Source organism: Nyctereutes procyonoides, unplaced genomic scaffold, assembly GCF_905146905.1.
Source record: "Nyctereutes procyonoides isolate TBG_1078 unplaced genomic scaffold, NYPRO_anot_genome, whole genome shotgun sequence".
NCBI lineage: Eukaryota > Metazoa > Chordata > Mammalia > Carnivora > Canidae > Nyctereutes > Nyctereutes procyonoides.
This window is the reverse complement of record NW_026575037.1, coordinates 25,734,141-25,755,498: the sequence shown is the minus strand read 5'-3', so window position 1 is coordinate 25,755,498 and position 21,358 is coordinate 25,734,141. Positions and strand designations below refer to the sequence as shown.

Below are 21,358 nucleotides of genomic sequence, written 5' to 3'. Positions count from 1 at the left end.
GCTGAAGGCAGATGCTTAACTGACTGAGCCCCCCAGGCGCCCCTAAAATGGAAGAATTTCTTACTTGTGAGGTAAAACTGCAAGGTCACCGGAATTGTGCACATTGAATTTTAAGACAAACTGCCGAATCATCTTCCAAAATGGCTTTGCTAACGAACACTCCCACCAACTGAATAAGAAGTCTGTGCTCCCCTATGCACTATTTTTGGCGAGGTGAACGGGTTCTCCCCTTGGTCTGGTGTTGCATCTCTACAGTTATTGGAGGGGTTAAGGATCTTTTAATTTGTATTGGCTTTTTGCACTTCTCTAGTCAAATGCCCACTCATATCCTTTGTCCATCCAATTGGGAATTTTATGGGAAGTTTTATATTTTTTAGGTACCAATCCTCTTTTGTTTATAAGCCTTGCAAATATTTGCCCCTAGCTGGTCACTTGCCCACTTTTCAGAGGGGATCATGAAACCCACCGAACCGAGGCAGTCCTCAGGATAATATCCTCAGGATAATACCAGAGTAGACGGAGAGATAGAGACAGAGTGTACACGTGTCCCACTGCTCTCTTTTTTGGTTAACAGTCCTACCTGGCGTCTGCCTGAGACTCAGGCCTTTACTAGAATACATCTTGCTCGCGTGCATTATCATTTAGCTCAAGCTAGGTTGCAGGCATATGATCTTCATAACCCAGGATTCTGACCGTTGACCTCCTCACTGACCTCGTCCTCGTCCTGGCCTTGCTGATACCCTTCAGCCTCCATCAGGGTACGCATGAAAAGTTCGATTTCAGGGACTCCTGGGTGGCTCAGTCGGTTGAGCATCTGACTCTTGATTTCAGTTTAGGTTAGTCTGGTCATGCATTGTGGGATCGAGCCCTGCATCGGGCTCTGTGCACAGTGTGGAGTCTACTCATCCCTCTCCCTCTGCTCCTCCCCCAGCTCACGCATGTGCTCTCTCAAATAAAGAAATAAAATCTTAAAAATAAAAGTTAAGTTCTGTAATACTCTTATTTTCATCTTAGAATGGCTTCTACTCACCAGAGGGTCTGAGTCCAGAGAACTTGGGGTGCTGTCTTTCACTGTCCTATCCTCGGGAGGTGAGGCAATGCTATGAGGGCCCACGGTGGGTGGGGGCAGGTGGTACAGCTTCGATTGGTCTTGTTGGGCTGATGGCCAGGGAAGAGTGTCCCGGACCCACTCCACTGGGTCCTCCCAAGCAGCTTTCTGTCCATGGACCTGGATCGAAGGAGAAATGTGGTTACTGGCAGAGGGATCCACAGATAGGGGCTTGCTCATGCAGTCTCCTGATGGCCAGATGCATTTCCTCAAATGGAAAGCCTTGAGACTCTGATCCCCATGAGCTGAGACTCAACTCCTTTGAGTTTCCCAACAAAGGAAATAAGTTGGTGTAAACAGGTACAAGTCTCCTGGGGGCTAATTTGGCAGACTGTGCTAAAAACTTAATATGTACATGGGGGTGCCTGGAGGGCTCAGTCGTTTAAGTGTCTGACTCTTAATTTCGGCTCCAGTCATGATCTCAGGGATGTGAGATCAAGTCCTGAGTCAGACTCCGCACTGGGCGTGGAGCCTACTTAAGATTCTCTCTTTCCCTCTCCCCTCACCCCTGTTTCTAAAAGCAAAACTAAAACCAAAACAAAACCCACTTAATATGTACCCATCTTATGACCCCATAATTTTAGTAGGGAATTCTTCCACTTTAGTAATCATATCCTTTTTTATTTTAAGATTTTATTTATTTATACATGAGAGACACAGAGAGATGCAGAGAGAGAGGCAGAGACACAGGCAGAGGGAGAAGCAGGCTCCATGCAGGGGACTCGATCCCGGGTCTCCAGGATCATGCCCTAGGCCGAAGGCAGCGCTAAACCGCTGAGCCACCCAGGATGCCCTCATATCCTTTTTTAAAACTTATTTCTTTTTTCTTTTTAAGTAGGCTCTGTGCCCAATGTGGGACTTGAACTCATGACCCTGAGGTCTAAAGTTGCACGTTCTACTGACTGAGCCAGGCCAGGCACCCCAGTAATCGTATCTTTAAAAAAAAAAAAAAATTGACCTTATTGAAAACAGATGTTATCTGTATAAAAACACTTTGAAATCGGAAAACTGTTAATGCAAAATTTGGGGTGCCTGGACGGCTCAGTTGGTTAGGCCTCTGACTTCAAGTCATGATCTCAGGGTGCTGGGGTCGGGCCCCACACTGGGCTCTCCACTCAGCAGAAAGACTACTTGTTCTTCTGTCCCTTGTGCACTCATTCTCTCTCTCAAATAAGTAAATAAATTTAAAAAAATAATAATGCAAAATTAAACGAAATAATGATTTCTGGTATCAGTCTGATAGATAGTGTCTCTAGAAATTTACCACATTATCAGGGGATATCTATTGCAATAATAAATTACTTTTATGGAAAGTACATGGCTAATAGGGTCGAGACACTGCACTGTAGTTCACTAGTGCTGGAATGGATGCTAGTGATCATTACGCCCTAATTCACAGGTTAAAAAAACAAACAGACCTGGGGAGGGAGGCTTTAGTAAAATGACATCTTCCTTTTGCATAAAGTTCTTATTTTCACTTCTAAAAATCTTTTCACATATTTCATGTCTTTAAAACAACCCAGTGATTTAGGCAGAGCAGACTTTATTATCTCCTTTCTCACACAGAAGGATGTTAAAAAGGGTTACGTAACTCGGCCGAAGTAACGTTTTTGTTAGCAGTAAGCTAAGGTTATAATAAGGTTTTACTTAATTCTAAGCTCAATGATTTCTCTATTAGCTCTGATCCTTTTTTTTTAAAAAAAAAAAAGATTGTATTTATTTATTCATGAGAGACACATATAGAGGCGAAGACATAAGCAGAGGGAGAAGCAGGCTCCCTGCGGGGAGCCCGATGGGGGGACTCAATCCCAGGACCCTGGGGTCATGCCCTGAGCCCAAGGCAGACACTCAACCACTGAACCACCCAGGGGCCCGAGCTCTGATCCTTAAGAGAGGTCTGTGCTTGGCATAGAGCCAGAAGGCCCAGGACTAGACACAGGCCCCCGCAAAGACAGTGGTCCTGTAGCCATTTGCTGAATGGTGGATGGACGCCGCGCCCTACTCTACGTGTTAGCCAGAGAAGCTAACAAGTCTCAGTAGCCTCATGTCTAACATTGAAGAGATGTTTCTGCCTTGTTGGGAGGGGCAGCCTGACCTTGGGGACTGAGCAGAATCAGGGGCTCACCTTGATCCCATCCTTCGCTCCTTCCTGTAGGTAGGGGATGATAGAATTGTTCCACAGGTCGATGAACCAGGTCCGGAAGTCCTCAATGCCAATGGGACAGGAAAGAAAGAAGCAAGGGCCTAGGGAAAAGGATGAGGCCATTAAGAAGGCTGAGCACGCAGCTCTCCGCAGTCCTCTGTCTCTTCCACTCCCTAATACGAGCAGAGGGGTCCCATAACCGGAGGAGGAGCCGAGCGCCCCGAGATCATTGTCAAGACCAGTGGGAGTGGGCGCCCGGCCGGCACGCTCATGACGGTGCTTCTTCACAAGGTGCGGGGGGGTGGGGGGAGCGAGGGCAAGTTTTCCAATTCCCTCCTAAACACTTTCCTATCTTTTCCCCATTCGCTGTGGGGAAACATGAGGGAGCGGGCTTCGCTTTCTGATGATCGAAGTGATTTACCCAAACCACGGTGCTAACTTCGAGGGAAACGCTTGGTAAGTAATTAAGTGGTCCTGGGTCTGAAGCCACGAGGCTTGCCACTCCTTTACATGCTGAAGATTCCAGAAAGAAATGGGAACATCCCACTGGGTGGCAAAGCAGGAAAGGGAAGCCACCTTCCGACCCCAAGGGGCAAGCTGAAGCCCAGTACCGATGAGGAAGTCTGAGGTGCTGTGCTTCTCGAGGAAGGTGTGGAGGTGGTACCACAGCTTGGGCACCCAGTCGAGCACCCGAAGCAGCTCTTCCTTGTTGGCGTTGATGTCGCTGTCCGACTCTACCAGCTTCCTCCTCAGGTAACGAACCAGGAAGCCATTGGCCGGCTCCACGTTGTTGGAGAAGGTCAGCATCCTGCAGCCAGCGATGGGAGAGGGGTCAGGGCGGCCACGCGGACGTTGCTGCCGTTCATCCCCTGCCCGTCCGTCCCTCCTGCCTGCTTCCCACTAGTGGCCACTGGGTTTCTTTTCAAGTAATAGCAGAGTGAACTGAACCAGGGCAGTAGCTGATTCCCAAACCAGTGCCCCTCTTCAGAAAGCACCTGACCTCACCGACCAGATGAGGAGGTGTGCGAGCAGAAAACCCGAATCACAGCATCCCAGCCGCAGCTCTCTTAGTATGGCAGTTCTTTTCTCTTCTCGAGGGTTCTCTTCCACCCCGTAACTGACGCGGCAAACGTCCCTACTCTCCCTTCCCAGCTCCTTCCTTGTGCTACCTACTGCCCCTCTGGCCAGATCCTGGGGTTTAACCAGCTTCTCTTAGAATCTTAGGTAGGGTTGAGAGGTTTATCCAGGGTCACAGCTCTTACCTGAAGCTCAAGTGTAAGCCATGATTAGGTGTCATTTTTACAGGCTGATTGGTGGTACCTATGATATAAGGACTGTGGGAAGAAGGAGGAAAAATGTTTACTTAGACTTGCCTTAAACCTTGCTTTCCACTAAAAAGCAAGGGTTTCCACTAGGAGAGCCGGCACCGGGCTCTCCTTCATCCCACTGTGGTGGGTTTGGGCCTTACCATTTGTGGTACTTGCAGGTCAGAGCCCCATTGACCAGCTCACTGATGGACCCTGCTTCACTCAGGTCATCCAACAGGATCACCAGGGGGACATCCCCGATTCCTGTCTCCCGGTCTATCTGGTTGGCCAGGTTGGAGAGATACAGTTGCAGATCCTGAAATGAAAGAAGTAAGTGGGTCAGCACTCAGGAGACTCAGGAGTAGTGAGCACTTGGCTCTGCCTTGGGAGGAAGGGTTTTGGAGAAGCTCTGCTAGTTCTGGATTTCCCTGAAGACTTTGGTTCCTGTTTGAACGTTCAATTGTAAACCCAGGCTACCGTGGACTGATAGACAGTGGTCCCAGAGGCTCTAAGACAACCGTCTTGTTTTTTATGTTTATTTAAAAATTTTTGAAAAAAGATTTTATTTGATAGAGAGCGAGAGAGAGCAGAAGCAGGGGGAGCAGTAGGCAGAGGGAGGAGGAGAAGCAGGCTCCCTGCTGTGGGGCTGACCCCAGGACTCCGGGATCATGATCTGAACCAAAGGCAGATGCTTAACCGACGGAGTCACCCAGGTGCTCCTCTAAGACAACGGTCTTAAGAAGCAGCTCCTGGATCCCCGAAGAGTGGGGATCATAATCTATTTCTAAAGCGATTTTCACGGGGCAGGTACCCTGAGCCACTCCAATGGATATGCCTCCTCCTACTGGGGCGAGCCAAGGTTTGAAGCCACTCCAGGGTGTTGGGGTGTGCTCCAGACATCCAGATTTGGCAGGGATGGCACAAGGCGTAACATGTAATTCTGAGTTCTCCCCAGGAAGCCCAAAGTCAGAGTAATACTGAAAAGAACAGTAGAGAGAGAAGGAAGCAAAAGGAAGGACGGGATTTTGGGGTTGGTGAGGTGGAAATGGGGATGCAGTTTAGTCAATGGTCAGTGAAAGGAAAAGCACAGAACAGAGGCAAGGGGAAGTGCGGAGGAAGAAGGGGAGGGAAAAGTCTGGAGAGAAACTGGGGGCAGAGGATGCACTAGAAAAGGAGAATGCGATGGCGTGCAGGGGGAGGAGGCGAGAACAGTGGAGGGGAAGATTCAGGCGGAGGAGAGGAGAGGGAACAGAAGGGGCAGGAAGGGGCCCGGGGGAGGCCTCCAGGAGGCCGAGGCCCGAGCAAAGGCTGGCGGGGTGTCACGAGGCAGCCACCTTGCAAGACTGCTGGTGCATGTTGAAGGTGCTGACGATGCCCTCGGTGACCTCGCGGCCGGAGCGCTCCACCAGGTACTCGGCCAGCCGGTTGGTCAGGTAGGTCTTCCCCGTGCCGCTGGGGCCCGAGAGGACGAGGCGCCGGTGCTTGAGCAGGAGGCTTATGTAGTGCTGCATCATCGGCTTGGGGACCAGGGTCTCGAACACCAGGCTGTCGACGCACTTCTCCTTCAGACCTGAACCCCCAGCCCCAGAGAGCATGAGCCACGACCAGGGCCCCGAGGATGGCAAGGGCCCCCCAAAGGGCGTATCTTTCTTCACCTAGGACCCTGCCGAAGGAACTCAGAGCCCCCTGCCCCGGGGTTCCATGGGAATCTCCTAATTCCGAGTGTTGAAACATAGATCTTATTTTTAGGGACATGTTCTGAGTTATGGGTGTGTGGGTGGAGTGAGAAACCCAGGCTTTCTAGAAATTTCCCTGGGCATGAAAATGGCCCTGTGAACAAAAGTTAGGACTGGATCCCACTCATCTTTTTTTTATAATCTCATGTTACTTAAGTACAGTGACCTGGCACACATAGCTTCTCAGTAAAGTCCTCGTTTTTTTTTTTTTTAAACTTTTTTTTTAATTTTTTATTTATTTATGATAGTCACAGAGAGAGAGAGAGAGAGAGGCAGAGACACAGGCAGAGGGAGAAGCAGGCTCCATGCACCGGGAGCCCGACGTGGGATTCGATCCAGGGTCTCCAGGATCGCGCCCCGGGCCAAAGGCAGGCGCCAAACTGCTGCGCCACCCAGGGATCCCAAGTCCTCGTTGAATAAACGCGTGACGCATTATCTGATGTTCCCCTCCTCTCACCCCGTATCGCTGCACCCCAAAAGACAAAGACCGACCTTTGAGGGAGACTGATATGTTGTTGACGCCTCGGCGGCAGGGAGGCATCTCCGGGGGCTCCGCATCCAACACTCGCTTCACGTGGCTGATGCTGTAGCCGTGGATGGACTCGGTGCTCAGTCCCAGGGTGGAGGCTGGGTCCATCTTGGAAATGTAGTCCTAACAGAAGAGAAAAGGAGAAAAAGAAAAAAAAAAGAGAGGATCACCAAGATGATGCAAACCCAGATGTACCAGCCACAGATTTCGGAGGAAAGAGGAGTAGATAGATGGAGGGAGCGAAGAACCTATGTTTTTCCCAGTTAGCATTTCCCCAGGAAGCATCCCGGCGGGATATCCCAGGAGAGGATGAACCACCTTTAGAGGACACGCATCACTTTACCTTGAACACTTGGAAAACAGCTTCATCCAGCATCTTCCAGTCAACTTTTCCACTGACCTTGCTACAACCGAGGAAGAATTCCTGCTGCTTCAAGTCCTAGACGGCCAAGGGAGAAGTGTGTGAGCCTCAGTGCCGTCACTCCAAGAAAGGAGGGGTGCTCCTAAAAGGCCTTGGAAGTGGGGTGCTCCGGTTTGGGGGATACACAGAGCCCAGACGTTCTTGGATAAAAATAATAGTGTCACCAGGCCTCCCCGAAGAGCCTTACCCCTTTGATGATGTGCTGGGGGGGCATCCGCACCACCACCCGAAGGGTCACTTCCTCCTTTGGACCACAGGTGCTGATGCCATCCATGGGTGACAGGTCTGTCGGCAGCGAAAACAACTATTGGCTCTAGGGGCACCCACAGGCCTTCCTAAACCTTCCGGTCATCAGCCCTTCCAAAGAACCATTTACTACCAAGAGGAAGCAGAAGCTCCAAAACTGAAAAGCAATTAAGGTTGCAGGACCAGAACAACTCTCCAGGTCTCGCGACACCGGGGTCGCCTCGGTTGAGGCACGTTAACCTCCGTGACCCGAGAGCGGTGCCACCGGAGCGAGTGGAACGCTGTGCCGGTGAGCCAGACCCTCTTCTTCTCGCCACCCGGAAAGGTTCTTCTCCCAAACAGGTACCTGTGTCGGTGAGGCTGGGGCTGGAGGAATGGGTGAGCGCAAGGCCCAGGGAGCGGCGAGGGGATGCTAGAGCCGACGATCCGGGGACCTGCCCTGGAGTGGAGCCTGACGAGGGGCCCGGGGCTACCTTCAGCCGGTCGTTCTCCGCCTTCAGCAGGTCCACCTCCAGCTGCGGGAGAGCAGACACGGCGGGGCCGCAGAGTTGGGACGGGCCCCAAGGCCCCCGCTGCCCTTTCCTCCGCTCCCGCCAGGCTACGCACCTGCATGTTGTGCATGGTCTCCCGAAGCTGGTCCAGCTGGTGGGCCGAGTTGAGGGCTTCTAAGCGGATGTCTGTGAGCTTCATCTCTTTCTCCCACAGCTCGGAACGCAGTTCCGATACCTCCTTCTTCTCGGGTTCCTCTTCCTCATTGGCGTGGAACAGTCTGGTGTGGGGCACCGGGTGAGCAGGGCCCCTGGAAGAAAGCAAGAATGAGGCCGGGGCCCGCGGGGCAGCTCCAGGGTTACGGGGGGACTCTGGGACCCGTGGTTGGTGGACTCAGAGGTCATCAGGAGTGCGAGGGGAGGCCCACCCCGGCCTCACACACCCCGGGAGAGGCCTGCAGTGCGGTGTCGTTTGTCCAGGGGCGAACCTCTGGCCAGCAGTGCGTACCGGTCCCCGGGCTGGGTGGCGGGCAGACAGCACTTACTCGGTGACATCAATGCCCACAGAGGAGGAGTTGGAGGACTTGATGGAGGGCGAGGCGGTCTCCGTGGAGCCGTGCTGTAGTTTGGGGGATGACGGGGCGGAGGAGTCGGGTGTGGCTATCTCCTCGATGTCGGAGTACGAAGAAGCTGACTTGGGTCCCTTTTTTATGCTGAAGGCTTTGTTGAAGGAACTTCGCAGCTGGAAAAAAGCAGATCCAGGTAGGGAGACGTCAGGGCTCCACTCGGGAGCCTGGGGAGGACTGCTTCGGGATTTCTGAGACAGAGGTGTACAGGCAGGGTGTCTGCTGGCTGTAATTAAGCCTCCCTCTTAAGGCGCCACTTGATTCATGGACGTGGACAGAAGAGTTGCCTAGAAATCAGGGCTGAGAGAAGTGAACTGTTCTGGCTTGCTGTTGTTGCAGGCTCTGGGAACTCCTAGGGTCTGCTCTCTCCCGTGGGGGAATATGCCCCCGAGGGGAACGCACAGAAGCCCCCGAGGTCACATGGTGGCCAGTCTCTCAATGATCCAACCCACCTTCTCCAGCAGACCAATTACTGCTCAGGCTAGAGCCTCCCTCACTTTGGGTCTCAGGACCCACCGCGCCATGGCTCATCAGATCAGAATCCATTTACCTATCTACCTATTCACCAGAAACTGGCAGTACGATTCTGTGGAAATCGACTGAAGGGAGTAGCATCAACTTTCTTTTAGTGTCTCTTGGGCCCAGCACATCCCAGAATGGTTAAAACAATCAGATGCAAGTGCTGTCTGCTATCTATTCCCACTCAAGTGTCCTAGAGTAAGGAATGTTTCCCAGCATTTCCTCAGAATACTTGGGATACCATAATCCGACCACAGCTTGTTTGACCTTCGGTGTTGATGAGCTTGGGGGGTTAGGGCAGTGAGCTAGAGATGCGAACCAGGGGCCTGTCCCTCCCGTTCACATGCATCCATATAGCATGCACACACACACAGGGTCACAGATATGGAATGGCAGCAAGAGACAGAGAGTAAAGGAGGGGTCGAAGGCTGTAGGGGACAAAAGCAAACCAGATCTCTGGGACAGTGAGACAAAAGAAAGGAAAATTTGAGGATACTCTTTCCAAATGTCTCTTCTATAACACAGGAAGGCTGTTAGGTGAAGGAGCAGAGCTGAGGGCGTGTTGGGGTGTCTACTATGTAGGACGTAAAGGAGGCCCGATCTGGCTGTGATGGGGATATGAGAGAGAGAGAGCATGCGTGCAGGTGGCTAGAGTATGCGTGCAGGGGAGAGGTTATCGCGGAGGAGTCAAGGCTTGAGAATCCCACTGGGCTCGGTTCTGTGTAGAGACGAGGAACCCAGGGTGGAAAGTGGACTTGCTCGAGATTGTGGAATTGAAGGAAGGCCTGGGGCTGGAACTCGGCCTTCCTCATTTTCAACCCAACGGTCTCTACGTTGCTGCCTCATGGGAAGCTGTGTGTATATGACGGAGACACAGAAAGGGAGTGGGTGTGTGTGTGCATGAGTGTGTGCGTGCACGGAAAGAGATCCTGTGACCACAATCGGCCTGAAGCACATGTCCTGTAAGATCACGAAGACCCTGAGAGAGAGACAGGACTGCTCTCTGTGTCATTCGGGGTTCCCACAGCACAGCCGCTGGCAGATGATCCCTGGTGTTACGTGGGGAGGGATTCCCCGAGTTCATGGACCGAGCAAAACGAAACAGACTCCCTACTCAGGCACATCTCAGGACGTCCCTATGCGGATATGCACTGGAGGGCTTCTCAGATGGGATATGGCGTCACTGTGTGAGGGAGCACTGCCACGGACTAGCGCACAACACACTCTGGGAAATGCCAACCTGAACAGTCAAGTTTAAGTAAGTCTCCCGGCATTTTAGGCCCTTCATATCGGCACCCCGCCCTACTCAGTGCCCTGGCTACACTGGTTTCCTCCTCCGACCAGGCAGGTCCACGTAGAAAGCATCTCAACACGCTCTCCTACCATAGTCCCATCTCGGTTTAGCTTTTTCCTCCTCTGTGGGGTTTCCCTGCTCTTCTGTAATTAGTTTCGTCCATGAGCGCCTCTAGCACTCCTTGGCGGAAGTCAGCATTTCAGCACCGCTGGATTGTTCCCAATACCATATGTACACTCTTGGTTTTTGGTTTCCCCAGCAATTCTGCAGGCCCCTGGGTGGTTCCGATTACACTCTCCACCTTTCCCCATCCTTTCTAACACCTGGCACAATGGTGGGCTAGGTTAGTGGAGCTCAGATGTCTGGTTCGTAACGGAAAACATGGAAAATCTGGGTTCACTTTCTGCTTGTGAGACTACGTGAATCCCTGAAAGGTCTTTGGAAACTCCATGGATGCTCAGGTTTCAGGGCTTCAGGTTTTTGGGTGGTTTCAAGGTGCCCTGGACTGGATCATATCCTCTCCTATCTCTGGTTCACCTCCTTGTAGAGCTAAATCCTCAGGTGAGACCCAAACTGAACCGGCCTCTGGAAACTGCGGTCGAAATAATGTTCATCTAATGATTCTCTTCCATTTTGGGCTTCCAGGGTTTGAAGGAACAAAAAACAACAACAACAACAACAAAAAAATCAGAAAACTTGTTTCCTGGGTAGGAGGAACTCAAATTGCAATTATAACAGGCTGATTTTGTAACAAGGGGAAGACAGGAGGGAATAGATCAGGATTTTGTTTAAATTTCCCATTTGGCCCCCAACCAGACCACTCCTCTGTCCTCATATGGGGCAGCCGTGGATGGACCATGCAGTGGAGTGAGTTAGGAACTCCGGGGTGGTTGTTACGGTTAGTTTTATGAGTGGTCGCTCTTTCTTTAGGGGGAAGGAGTTGCTCTGGAAATGGGGAAGGGATGGCAAAAGGAAAGAGAAAACAAGGAGAGAGGAACTGGGTCTCTTACCTCATAGACCTGGAAAAAAATAGGGATTTGAAGTCAGCATTTTGAAGGGAAAAAAAAAGAAGCAACACTTAATCACTCATTTCACACAGCTGGGACCCATCTGTGCTATACAAAGATTTGGGGGCCAGTCCTACTGAACAGGGGACAGAGGAGCGAGAAGTCTCCATCTGGGGATCCTCTCCTTACCACAGGCAGCAGAGGAGCAAAAGGTGTTTTAGATCTGCCTACGGAATTTCAGAAAGGGCATCCAAAGTCAGTTTAGGGCTACCAGGAGCCAGCTAGGGGGTTTGGAGGGGTGGGGGACTATGTCTGGGCTAGTCAACAGGAATACAAAGGTTCCTTTGGAAGTAATATGGAAAATTCCAGCAATACCTCTCCAAAAAAATTGAAGAAATGACCTGCAGGAGCATCTAGAATGAATGGCTTTGTTCAGAAAATCTTCTCTCCATAGTATAGAAGGGAATGGGGGTGGGATGGGCAAAGGGCTTGACAGGACGTTCCCTTCTGGATATTTCCTTCTGTTGCCAAACACATTTGACCTACCCAAAGGTGTGGAGAGCCCAGGGAAAGTGGGTGTGGATACAGGGTTGGAGGGACGGCCTTGGTGCAAGTGGGGAGTGAGGGGGAGAACAGGGAGTTTAGCGGACCTTGCTCTGAGCAGAAGCCTGGGGCTTCCTATCAGCCCCAAGGAACCATATCTTGGTTAATTCTGGAAGGAGCCGATCCCTATGCTGAGGTGGAGATGACCCACCATGGCTCTACATGGTTCCCGCCCCCAAAACTTCAACCTACCCAGCTCTTTTTTTTCTTCTTTTTTGCATCAGCATCCTTGCTGCTGCCAATGCTGGAATGGCTGGTGATGCTGTTGAGGCTCGAGATGCTATCCGAGGAGTTCTGTCTCTTGATCCGGAGTTCTAGGGACCACGTACAAGTGGGAAGAAGACACACGGGGGAGATTTAAAGAAGACATGAGACTTATGGCAAGTGCAGCTGCAGAAGGTGTAAGAGAAGGGCACCAGTAACTCCTATGTCCACATTATTCATTTTTGGGGTCATTCTATCAACAAATATTTATTGAGTGCCAATTATGTTTCCATAACAAAAAAAATGCTAATGGTAAAAAATGAATGATCCCTGTTCTCAAGAAGCTTCCAGTCCAGTAGGATAAATACCAGGTACACAAACTAGTGAACTCAGTCTGAATAGGTGCGAGAAGGGCTTAAGGAAAGCTGTCTTTGATGGAAGACATCAACCTATCATTTTTTTAAAGTAAAGTCTACCCCCAGCATGGGGCTCGAACTCACCACCCCGAGATCCAGAGCTGGACACTCTACGAATGAGCCAGCGAGGTGCCCCTCAGCCTACCATTTTCATGATTTTCCCCAGCAATACTCTTCAGCTGCCTGGTGCTCCAAGGCCAAGTGTAACTAGCCATGTGTCCTGCATTTAACCGCTATGAGCTTTAGTTGTCTCATCTGGCAGGTAGAAAATCTTCTCCGCCCCAAGGAGGTTTGGAATGGCACAAAACATGATCTACTTTTCCACCACAGGGAGGGAAAAAGTTAACCAAGGAGGAGATGGTTCAGTCTTGAGAGAACAGAAGTTCTTCAGATGGGAACACTGGAAACCCACATAGGGCTGAAGAGAAAGCACATGCAAAGGCCCTGTGCGGGGCTCCGGCTTTGCTTTGGGGAACCTCAGGCAGACTGGAAGGGAAGGAGCCCAAGGAGCACGGCGAGGGGAGAGGGTGGAGGTTAGGCTCAGGTCAGACCGGGAGAGCCCTGAATGCCTTTTAAAGGAAATCTGCCTGTGTGCCATAGGGAATGAGCAAGGGCAGCAGAGATCCTGGAGCAAAAGCAGAATATAACCAGATATACTTTTTAGAGAGGGAGCGAGAGCGAGAGGAGAGCATGCAGTGACCGGACGGGCGGAGGGGGAGAGAGCAAATCCTCAGGCAGGTCCCCCCGGAGCATGGAGTCCAACGCAGGACTCGATCCCTGGACGCCGAAATCACGACCTGAGCCGAAATCAAGAGTTGGACGCTTACCTGACTGAGCCCCCCAGGCGCCCCAAATACAATCAGATTTTTAAGCCCTTATTATTTTGAAATAATTGCAGACTCACGTACAAAGAACAATACAGACAGGTTGCGTGTACCCCGCGGCCAGCGTCCTCCGATGTTAGCACCTTCTCTAACTACAGATTCTAACTCTAACTAAGATTCGTATTTTTCCGTAGCACTTCCTACGTTACCACGGAGAAAGAGGCGGAGGGAAACCAGAGTAGAGGTGGGGGACTGGTCAGGTGGCGATGTGCAGTTGTCCTTCTAGAAATAAGAGCTGTTCAGCGAAGATGTGGGTAGTTGCTGGTTATTTTCTCAGTCTCCGTGACCGTGAGTGCCTCTTTAATCTTCCCTTCATACTACTGAGGAAACAAGATCCTAGGATCTACCAAAGCTCACGAAGCACACGGAAAACCCTTTTTCAGTGATTACCCAACCACGTTTATGATACTCCGGAGTACCTCCACTTATTCTAGGGCCGTGGAAAATTCTCAAGAGAACATGCTGACTTGACGTAAAGAAATTTCCATTTGTATAAAAATGGATACATGTATCCATATTTATTTGTTGGTTTATGCAGAAGATTATTTCTAGAAAGAGTCACAAGAACTATTAATAGTAGTTACCTCTGGGGAGTGAGATGTGGAAGTGGGGGTTCAGGGAGAGGGATTTTATATTTTACCACATACCCTTTTGTTCAGTTTACATCAGGGGCCGAGAGACTTATGGTAAAGGACCAGAGAGTAAATATTTCAGGCTTTGCAGCCATACGGTCTGTTATACCTCATCAGCAATGCTGTTGCTGCATTAAAGCAGCAGAGACAATATGTAAAAATTGAGTGTGCCTGTGTTCTAGTAAAATTTTATTTAAAAAACAGGTGATGGGCACCTGGGTGGCTCAGTGGTTGAGCATCTGCCTTTGGCTTAGGTTGTGATCGAGTCCTGCATCATGCTCCCCGCAGGGAGCCTGCTTCTCCCTCTGCCTGTGCCTCTGCCTGTCTGTGTGTCTCTCATGAATAAATAAGTAAAACAATATTAAAAAAAAACAAACCCACAGGTGGTGAGGGCACCTGGATGGCTCAGTCTAGTTAAGCTTCCAACTCTTGATTTCAGCTCAGGTCATGATCTCAGAGTCACGAGATTGAGTCCTGCATCCGGCTCTGCACTTAGCACAGAGTCTGCTTCAGGTTCTCTCTCTCTCTTTCTCTGCCCCTTCCACTTCTCTCTCTCTCTTCTGAATTAAATAAATCTTAAAAACCAAAAAACAAAACAGGTGGTGAGCCAGATTTGGCCAATGGGACATGGCTTCCTAACGACCCCTAGCTCACATTTTCCCTCTAGAACATGTATTGCTTTTATGATAAAAATAAGTTTAATTTAAAAATGAGTTAATATGGGACGCCTGGGTGGCTCAGTGGTTTAGCACCTGCCTTCCACCAGGGCGTGATCCTGGGGTCCCGGAATCGAGTCCCACATCGAGCTCCCGCATGGAGCCTGCTTCTCTCTCTGCCTGTGTCTCTGCCTCTCTGTCTCTATGTCTCTCATGAATAAATAAATAAAATATTTAAAAAGTAAAAAAATAAAAAGAAAAATGAGTTAATTAAAAATAAAATGGGGGCACCTGGGTGGCTCACATGGTTAAGCATCTGCCTTCAGCTTAGGTCATGATCTCCGGGTCCTGGAATTGGGCCCTGCAATGGACTCCCAGCTTAGCGGGGAGTTTGCTTCTCCCTCTGCCCCTGCCTCTCCCCTTGCTTGTGTTCTCTCTCTCTCTCTCTCATTCTCTCTCTCTCAAATGAATAAATAAAAACTTCTTAAAAAAATAAAATGAAGGGCAGCAAAATAAGTGTATGTATCTATTACCAGTTAGTGGTTCCAAGTAGTTGTGAGTCTATCAATTAAATTTTAAAACTATGCTATATAGTACTTTCAGAAGCAAAGGATGTTTTAGAATCAAATAATCTTCAAAAGGTTAGGAACTCTTTTGTGCATTTTTAATTTTGTGCCACATACATGTATTATCTTTTCACAAATAAAATAAGGGTAGGCATCACTGCTTTGAGCATTAGCTTGTTGAATGTTCCTAGAAATCCCCTGACCAAGTTGAGTCTGGGTCAACCTGAACAAAGGAAAACATTCGAACTCATAGCAAAAGACAGAATTCATTCATTCACTTAACAAATATATATCTGAAAAGTAATGTATACTTGGGAAATGAAATAGCTTAATATTCCAGATTCATCACTTATGAACTATGTTTGACCAAGTGACTGATTTTCTCTGATCTGATTCTCAAATATCTATCTATCTATCTATCTATCTATCTATCTATGTTATATATATAACTCAATGGCTTTATATGGTGAACCAGTGAGACATAAAAGATGACTCTTGGGGATGCCTGGGTGGCTCAGCAGTTTAGCACCTGCCTTCAGCCCAGGGAGTGATCCTGGAGACCTGGGATCGAGTCCCACATCAGGCTCCCTGCATGGAGCCTGCTTCTCCCTCTGCCTGTGTCTCTGCCTCTCTCTCTCTCTCTCTCTCTCTCTCTCTCTGTGTGTGTGTCTCTCATGAATGAATGAATAAAAATCTTAAAAAAAAAAAAAAGATGACTCTTACATTAGTGATTTGGGTGACCAGGCAGCAGATGATAAAAACTGAAATGGGTAAAACTACAGAAGAGAAAGTGTTGGTTTGTCTATTTGTAAGGAAAGTGGAGAGAATGTCTTTTAATGCTGGACATGTTGAGTTAGAGACACCACCTATCAGATGATCTAAGTGGGAATGTCCAAAAGTGTTTGGAAATAGAGGTACAAAATTCAGGATGGGGATACAGGTTGAGAGGACAGAGATACATATTAAGAGGAGGTTGTAAAACTTATTTGAGCTAATAAACTCAGCAAAGTTTGTTGGATACAAGACAAATATATAAAAAAATCTATTGTATTTCTATATACTAGTCATGAATAATCTGAAAAGGAAATTGGTAAAACAGTTCTATTTACAACAGTATCAAAAACAAATTTAATAAAAGACTTATATACTGAAAACAGCAAAATGCCACTGAAGGAAATGAAGGAGTATTTAAATAAATGGAAAGGCATGCCATGTTCATGGAAGATCTATTGTTAAGATGGTGATATTTTCCAACTCCATATACAGAGTTAACACAATCCTTCTCAAAATCCCAGCCTGCTTATCTGCAGAGACTGACAATCAATCTGATTATAGAATTCACATGGAAATGTAAAGGGCACAGGGTGGACAAAACTATCTTAAAAAAGAACAAATTTGGAAGACTAAGACTTCTTGATTTTAAAGCTTACTACAAAGTTATAGTAATCAAGCAGGGTGGTACTGGTTAAGGACACACAAAGAATGGGATAAACTGACAGTCTAAAAATAAACTTATATTTATGGTTAAGTGATTTCCTACAAGGGTGCCAAGATCATTCAATGGGGAAAAATAGTCTTTATAACAAATGGTGCTAGGACAACTGGAAAGCCATTTACAATGGAATGAAGTTGGATCCCTACCTCACACCATATATGAAAATTAACTCAAGATGGGCCAAAGATCTAAATGGAAGGGCTAAAACTAGAAAACTTTACAAGACAACATAAGAGTAAATCTTCATGACTTTGGATTAGACAATAGGGTTTTTATATATAATACCTGAAGTATAAAAGAAGAAAAGGAAAAACTAGATAAAATATACTTCATCAAGATAAAAAAGTTTTTGTTCTTCAAAGGACACTATCAGGAAAGTGAAAGCAATCCACAGAATGGGAGAGAGTATTTGTAAATCATACCTGATAAGGGTCTAACATCCAGAATATATTAAAAACCCTTACGACTCAACAGCAAAAAAGACAAATAATTAAATTTGATTAAAAAGTAGGCCTAGATTTAAATAGACATTTCTCCATAGATACACAAATGATCAATAAGCACACTAAAAGAATACTCAGTATATCCTTAGCCATCAAGGAAATTCACATCAAAATCACGAGACACCACTTCACATCTACTAGGATGGCTCTAACAAAAAAAAGGCAGTAGCAAGTGTTGGCAAGGATTTGAGAAATCGGAATCCTCATGCACTGCTGGAAGGAATGTAAAATGGTGTAGCAATTTTGAAAACCAATATGGCAGTTCCCCAAAAAGTTAACATAAAGCTACCATGTGCCCCAGCAATTCCACTCTTAGGTATATACCCCAGAGAGCTGAAAACGTATGTTCACACAAAAGCTTGTAAGTGAATATTCATAGCAGCATTCTTCATGACAGACAAAATGCGAGAACAATCCAATGTCCATGAACTGATGAAAAGATTAAAAACGTGGTATGTCCACACAATGGAAGATTATTCAGCCATAAAGGGAATGAGGTACTGATATAGGATATAACATGGATGATTCTTGAAAACATTATGCTAAATGAAAAAGCCAATTACAAAAGAGCACATATTGTATGATTCCATTTCTATGAAATGTCCACAATAGGCAAATCCACAGCATCAGAAAATAATAGATCAGTGGATGCTGAGGACTGAGGAGGGAACAGAAAGTGATTGCTATGGATAGGAGATTTCTTTGTGGGTGGGGAAAATGTTCTGGAATTAGATGATGGTAATGGCAGTAAAGATGCTAAAAACTACCGAATTACACCCTTTATAAAGGTGAATTTTATGGCATGCAAATTACATCTCTGAAAGTTCAAAAGGAAAAAAGAAGAGGTTATAGAAGCCACAAGATGGATGTGAACACTAAGGAAAGTGTGTAGAGTCATTAAAAAACGGCTGTGGCTGGGCACCTGGGTGGCTCAGTCAGTTAAGCGTCTGACTCTTGATTTTGGCTCAGGTCATGATCTCAGGGCTTTGGAACTAAGCCCCGTGTGGGGCTCTGGGCTGAGCACAGAACCTGTTTAAGGGACGCCTGGGTGGCTCAGCAGTTGAGCGTCTGCCTTTAGCCCAGGGCCTGATCCCCAAGTCCTGGGATGGAGTCCCACATCGGGCTCCCTGCAAGGAGCCTGCTTCTCCCTCTGCCTGTGTCTCTGCCTCTCTCTGTCTCTCTCATGAATATATAAATAAGATATATTTTTTTAAAAGAGAACCTTTTTAAGATTCTCTCTCTCCTTGTCCTGCTGTGCCCCTCCCCTTACTCATGCACTCTCTCTCTCTCACTCTCAAAGAAAAAAAAGAAAAAAGAAAAAAGAAAAAAGAAAAAAAAGCCCAGACCTTAAAGACAAACTGGAAGGAAGGAATGGATTCTGTGAAGGAGTCAGATGAGGTAGGACAAGGCCAAGATGGGAATGATGACTCAGAAGCCATGGGGAGAACTTAATGAAGGAAGGAGACCTTAACAGGACCAGATATTGGAAATCTTGAGATATTGCCTATGTATGTGTGTGTGGCACAAGTGTGTGTGTGTGTGTGTGTGTGTGTGTGTGTGTGTGTGTGTGTAGAAGAGGGTTTTTTTGAGCACCTACTACATGCCTGGCTCTATGGTGAATGTTCACATAGATCTGACTTGATACAACAGACTTCTGGTTAGGGATTATGTCTATTTTACATAAGTAAACTAAGTACTAAAAATTATTAAATTCTGAAAAAAAAAAGGGGGGGGGGAAGCCTGGGTGGCTCAGTGGTTGAGCGTCTGCCTTTGGCTTCAGAGTCCCGGGCTCAAGTCCCATATTGAGATCCTTGCATGGAGCCAGCTTCTCCTGTCTCTGCCTCTCTCTGTGTCTCTCATGAATAAGTAAATAAAATCTTTTAAAAAATAAAAATTATTAAATTTTGGGAAAATGGGTGTCCCTGGTGATTTCAGTGAAAGCGGTCTTAGAGTGATAGTAATGCAAGCAAATTATAGTGGGGTTAGGTGGGAAAGAGAACAGGAAGGTAAGGTGGTGAAGGAAAGAAGGAAATCTATCCAGTAGAAAGGATATAGTGGCTACATCCTTTGCCTTCCTTAAAGATAAAAGAGACTTTAGGAGCATTTCAAGCAGAAGGGAAGGAGCAAATGCAGAATAAGAGGTCAAAGATGCAGAAAAGTGTGTCTGTGTGTGTGCACACGCAGACGAGTTGGGTATCAGTGCTAGAGGGAGCATCCCAAAGCGTGACGAAAGGGATCCCTCTTGGCCAGAAAGGACGGCCCCTTCCAGGAAAACGGGAGAAACATAAAGGATCAGATGAATATAAATTGATGGAATAAGGAAGTCAATGGAGTTAGTTCCTACTTGAAAATGTTCATTTTCTTGGTTAAGGAGGAGACAAAGTCTAGGTTCAGAGGGAGGCAGGTCAGCAGCAGAGTAAGGGGCCGGAGAACATGATGGAAGTTGGGGATCTCTGCTAGTGGGATACAAAGGCGGACAGACTACAGACAAGTGAGGGGACCACCCCACTACCCTGGAAGGCTGCCTGGAGTCAGAGGTTGCAGGGTTCAGGGGCATCAGACCACGACGCATCTTGACTTCGTCAGGCAAAGCTTGGGTGGTTGTTAAATGCCAAGGCTGACTTGTCATTTGAGCCTCACTTAGGCTCCGTGATCTTTGCCTCATTTTTTTAAAAAAGATTTTACTTATTTATCCATGAGAGACAGAGAGAGAGAGGCAGAGACACAGGCAGAGGGAGAAGCAGGCTCCATTCCATGCAGGGAGCCTGACGCGGGACTCGATCCCGGGACCCCGGGTCACAACCTGAGCTGAAGGCAGACGCCCAACCGCTGGGCCCCCTGGGCATCCCTCTTTGCCTCATTTGAAGAGCAGATTGCACCCCCCTGGAGAACTGACATGAAGATCAAATAAGATCGTGTGTGTGTGTGTGTGTAAAAATGTAAAGTGCTAATTTTTTAGACTTTATTTTGATTTTTTTTTTTTATTTATGATAGGCACACAGTGAGAGAGAGAGAGAGAGAGAGGCAGAGACACAGGCAGAGGGAGAAGCAGGCTCCATGCACCGGGAGCCCGACGTGGGATTCGATCCCGGGTCTCCAGGATCGCGCCCTGGGCCAAAGGCAGGGGCTAAACCTCTGCGCCACCCGGGGATCCCTAGACTTTATTTTGTAGAGCAGTTTTGGGTTCACAGCAAAAATTGAAAGGAAGGTACGGAGGCTTCCCACAGCCCCGTGTGGCCCCCAACAGGCCCCCCACTCTCAGCATCCCCCACCGGAGGGGCGCATCTGTTACAACCGATGAATCTGTGCCGACACGTCATCATCAGCCAGAGTCCACGGTGGACACCAGGGTTCGCTCGTGGTGCTACAGACAGTCTAAGGCTCTGAACTAATGTATAGTGACAGGCACTTTCCATTCTAGCATCACACAGAGTATTGTGCTGCCCTCACACCCTCTGTGCTCTGCGTGTTCACCCCCCCCCCGGCCCTCACAGTCTCCATGGCCTCGTCTTTGCCAGAATGCCATATAGTTAGAATCGTGCGACATGTAGCCTTTTCTCATTGCTTTTTCCACTTAGTGACGTGCAAGGGAGACTGCTCAGGATCTCTTCACAGCGTGCTAGCTCATTTCTTGCAAATGCTGAATAACGTCTCATTGACTGGCTACAGCCCAGCGCATGCATCCATCCGCCTACCTGAAGGGCATCTCGGTTGCCTCCACGGTTTGGCAGTCGCGGATAAAGCTGCTGTCAGCCTTCAGGTTTTTCCGAAGACATTGAAATCTTACCTCCTCTGGGTAGGGAGTAGGACTCCCGGATCAAATGGTTAAGACGAGGACCTTTAGACTTTTTTAAGAATGAAGTGCTATTTTAACCATGGCCTTTGACAGCTCTTGGGCTCCGCCCTCAAGGTTCAGGGGAGGACTCCCGGGGATGACGGGTGTGCTCTCCTCTCCCTCATCCCCAGGGGCGGTAG

General features: G+C 48.1%; 1 protein-coding gene across 7 annotated transcripts in view; it reads right to left on the bottom strand.

Moving 5' to 3' along the window:
• NAV1 (neuron navigator 1) overlaps positions 1–21,358 on the bottom strand; it is a 245,829-nt gene that overhangs the window by 7,949 nt on the left and 216,522 nt on the right. For all 7 annotated transcript variants that reach the window (XM_055319071.1, XM_055319072.1, XM_055319073.1 and 4 more), the window contains 13 exons: positions 12,220–12,341; positions 8,524–8,720; positions 8,097–8,289; positions 7,837–8,005; positions 7,432–7,529; positions 7,167–7,262; positions 6,787–6,946; positions 5,893–6,128; positions 4,720–4,874; positions 4,514–4,585; positions 3,863–4,059; positions 3,234–3,352; positions 1,031–1,228 (listed from right to left, as the gene is read on the bottom strand). In XM_055319071.1, the coding sequence (XP_055175046.1) occupies positions 1,031–1,228; positions 3,234–3,352; positions 3,863–4,059; positions 4,514–4,585; positions 4,720–4,874; positions 5,893–6,128; positions 6,787–6,946; positions 7,167–7,262; positions 7,432–7,529; positions 7,837–8,005; positions 8,097–8,289; positions 8,524–8,720; positions 12,220–12,341 (2,012 nt within the window). The remainder of the gene's footprint in view (positions 1–1,030; positions 1,229–3,233; positions 3,353–3,862; positions 4,060–4,513; positions 4,586–4,719; positions 4,875–5,892; positions 6,129–6,786; positions 6,947–7,166; positions 7,263–7,431; positions 7,530–7,836; positions 8,006–8,096; positions 8,290–8,523; positions 8,721–12,219; positions 12,342–21,358) is intronic.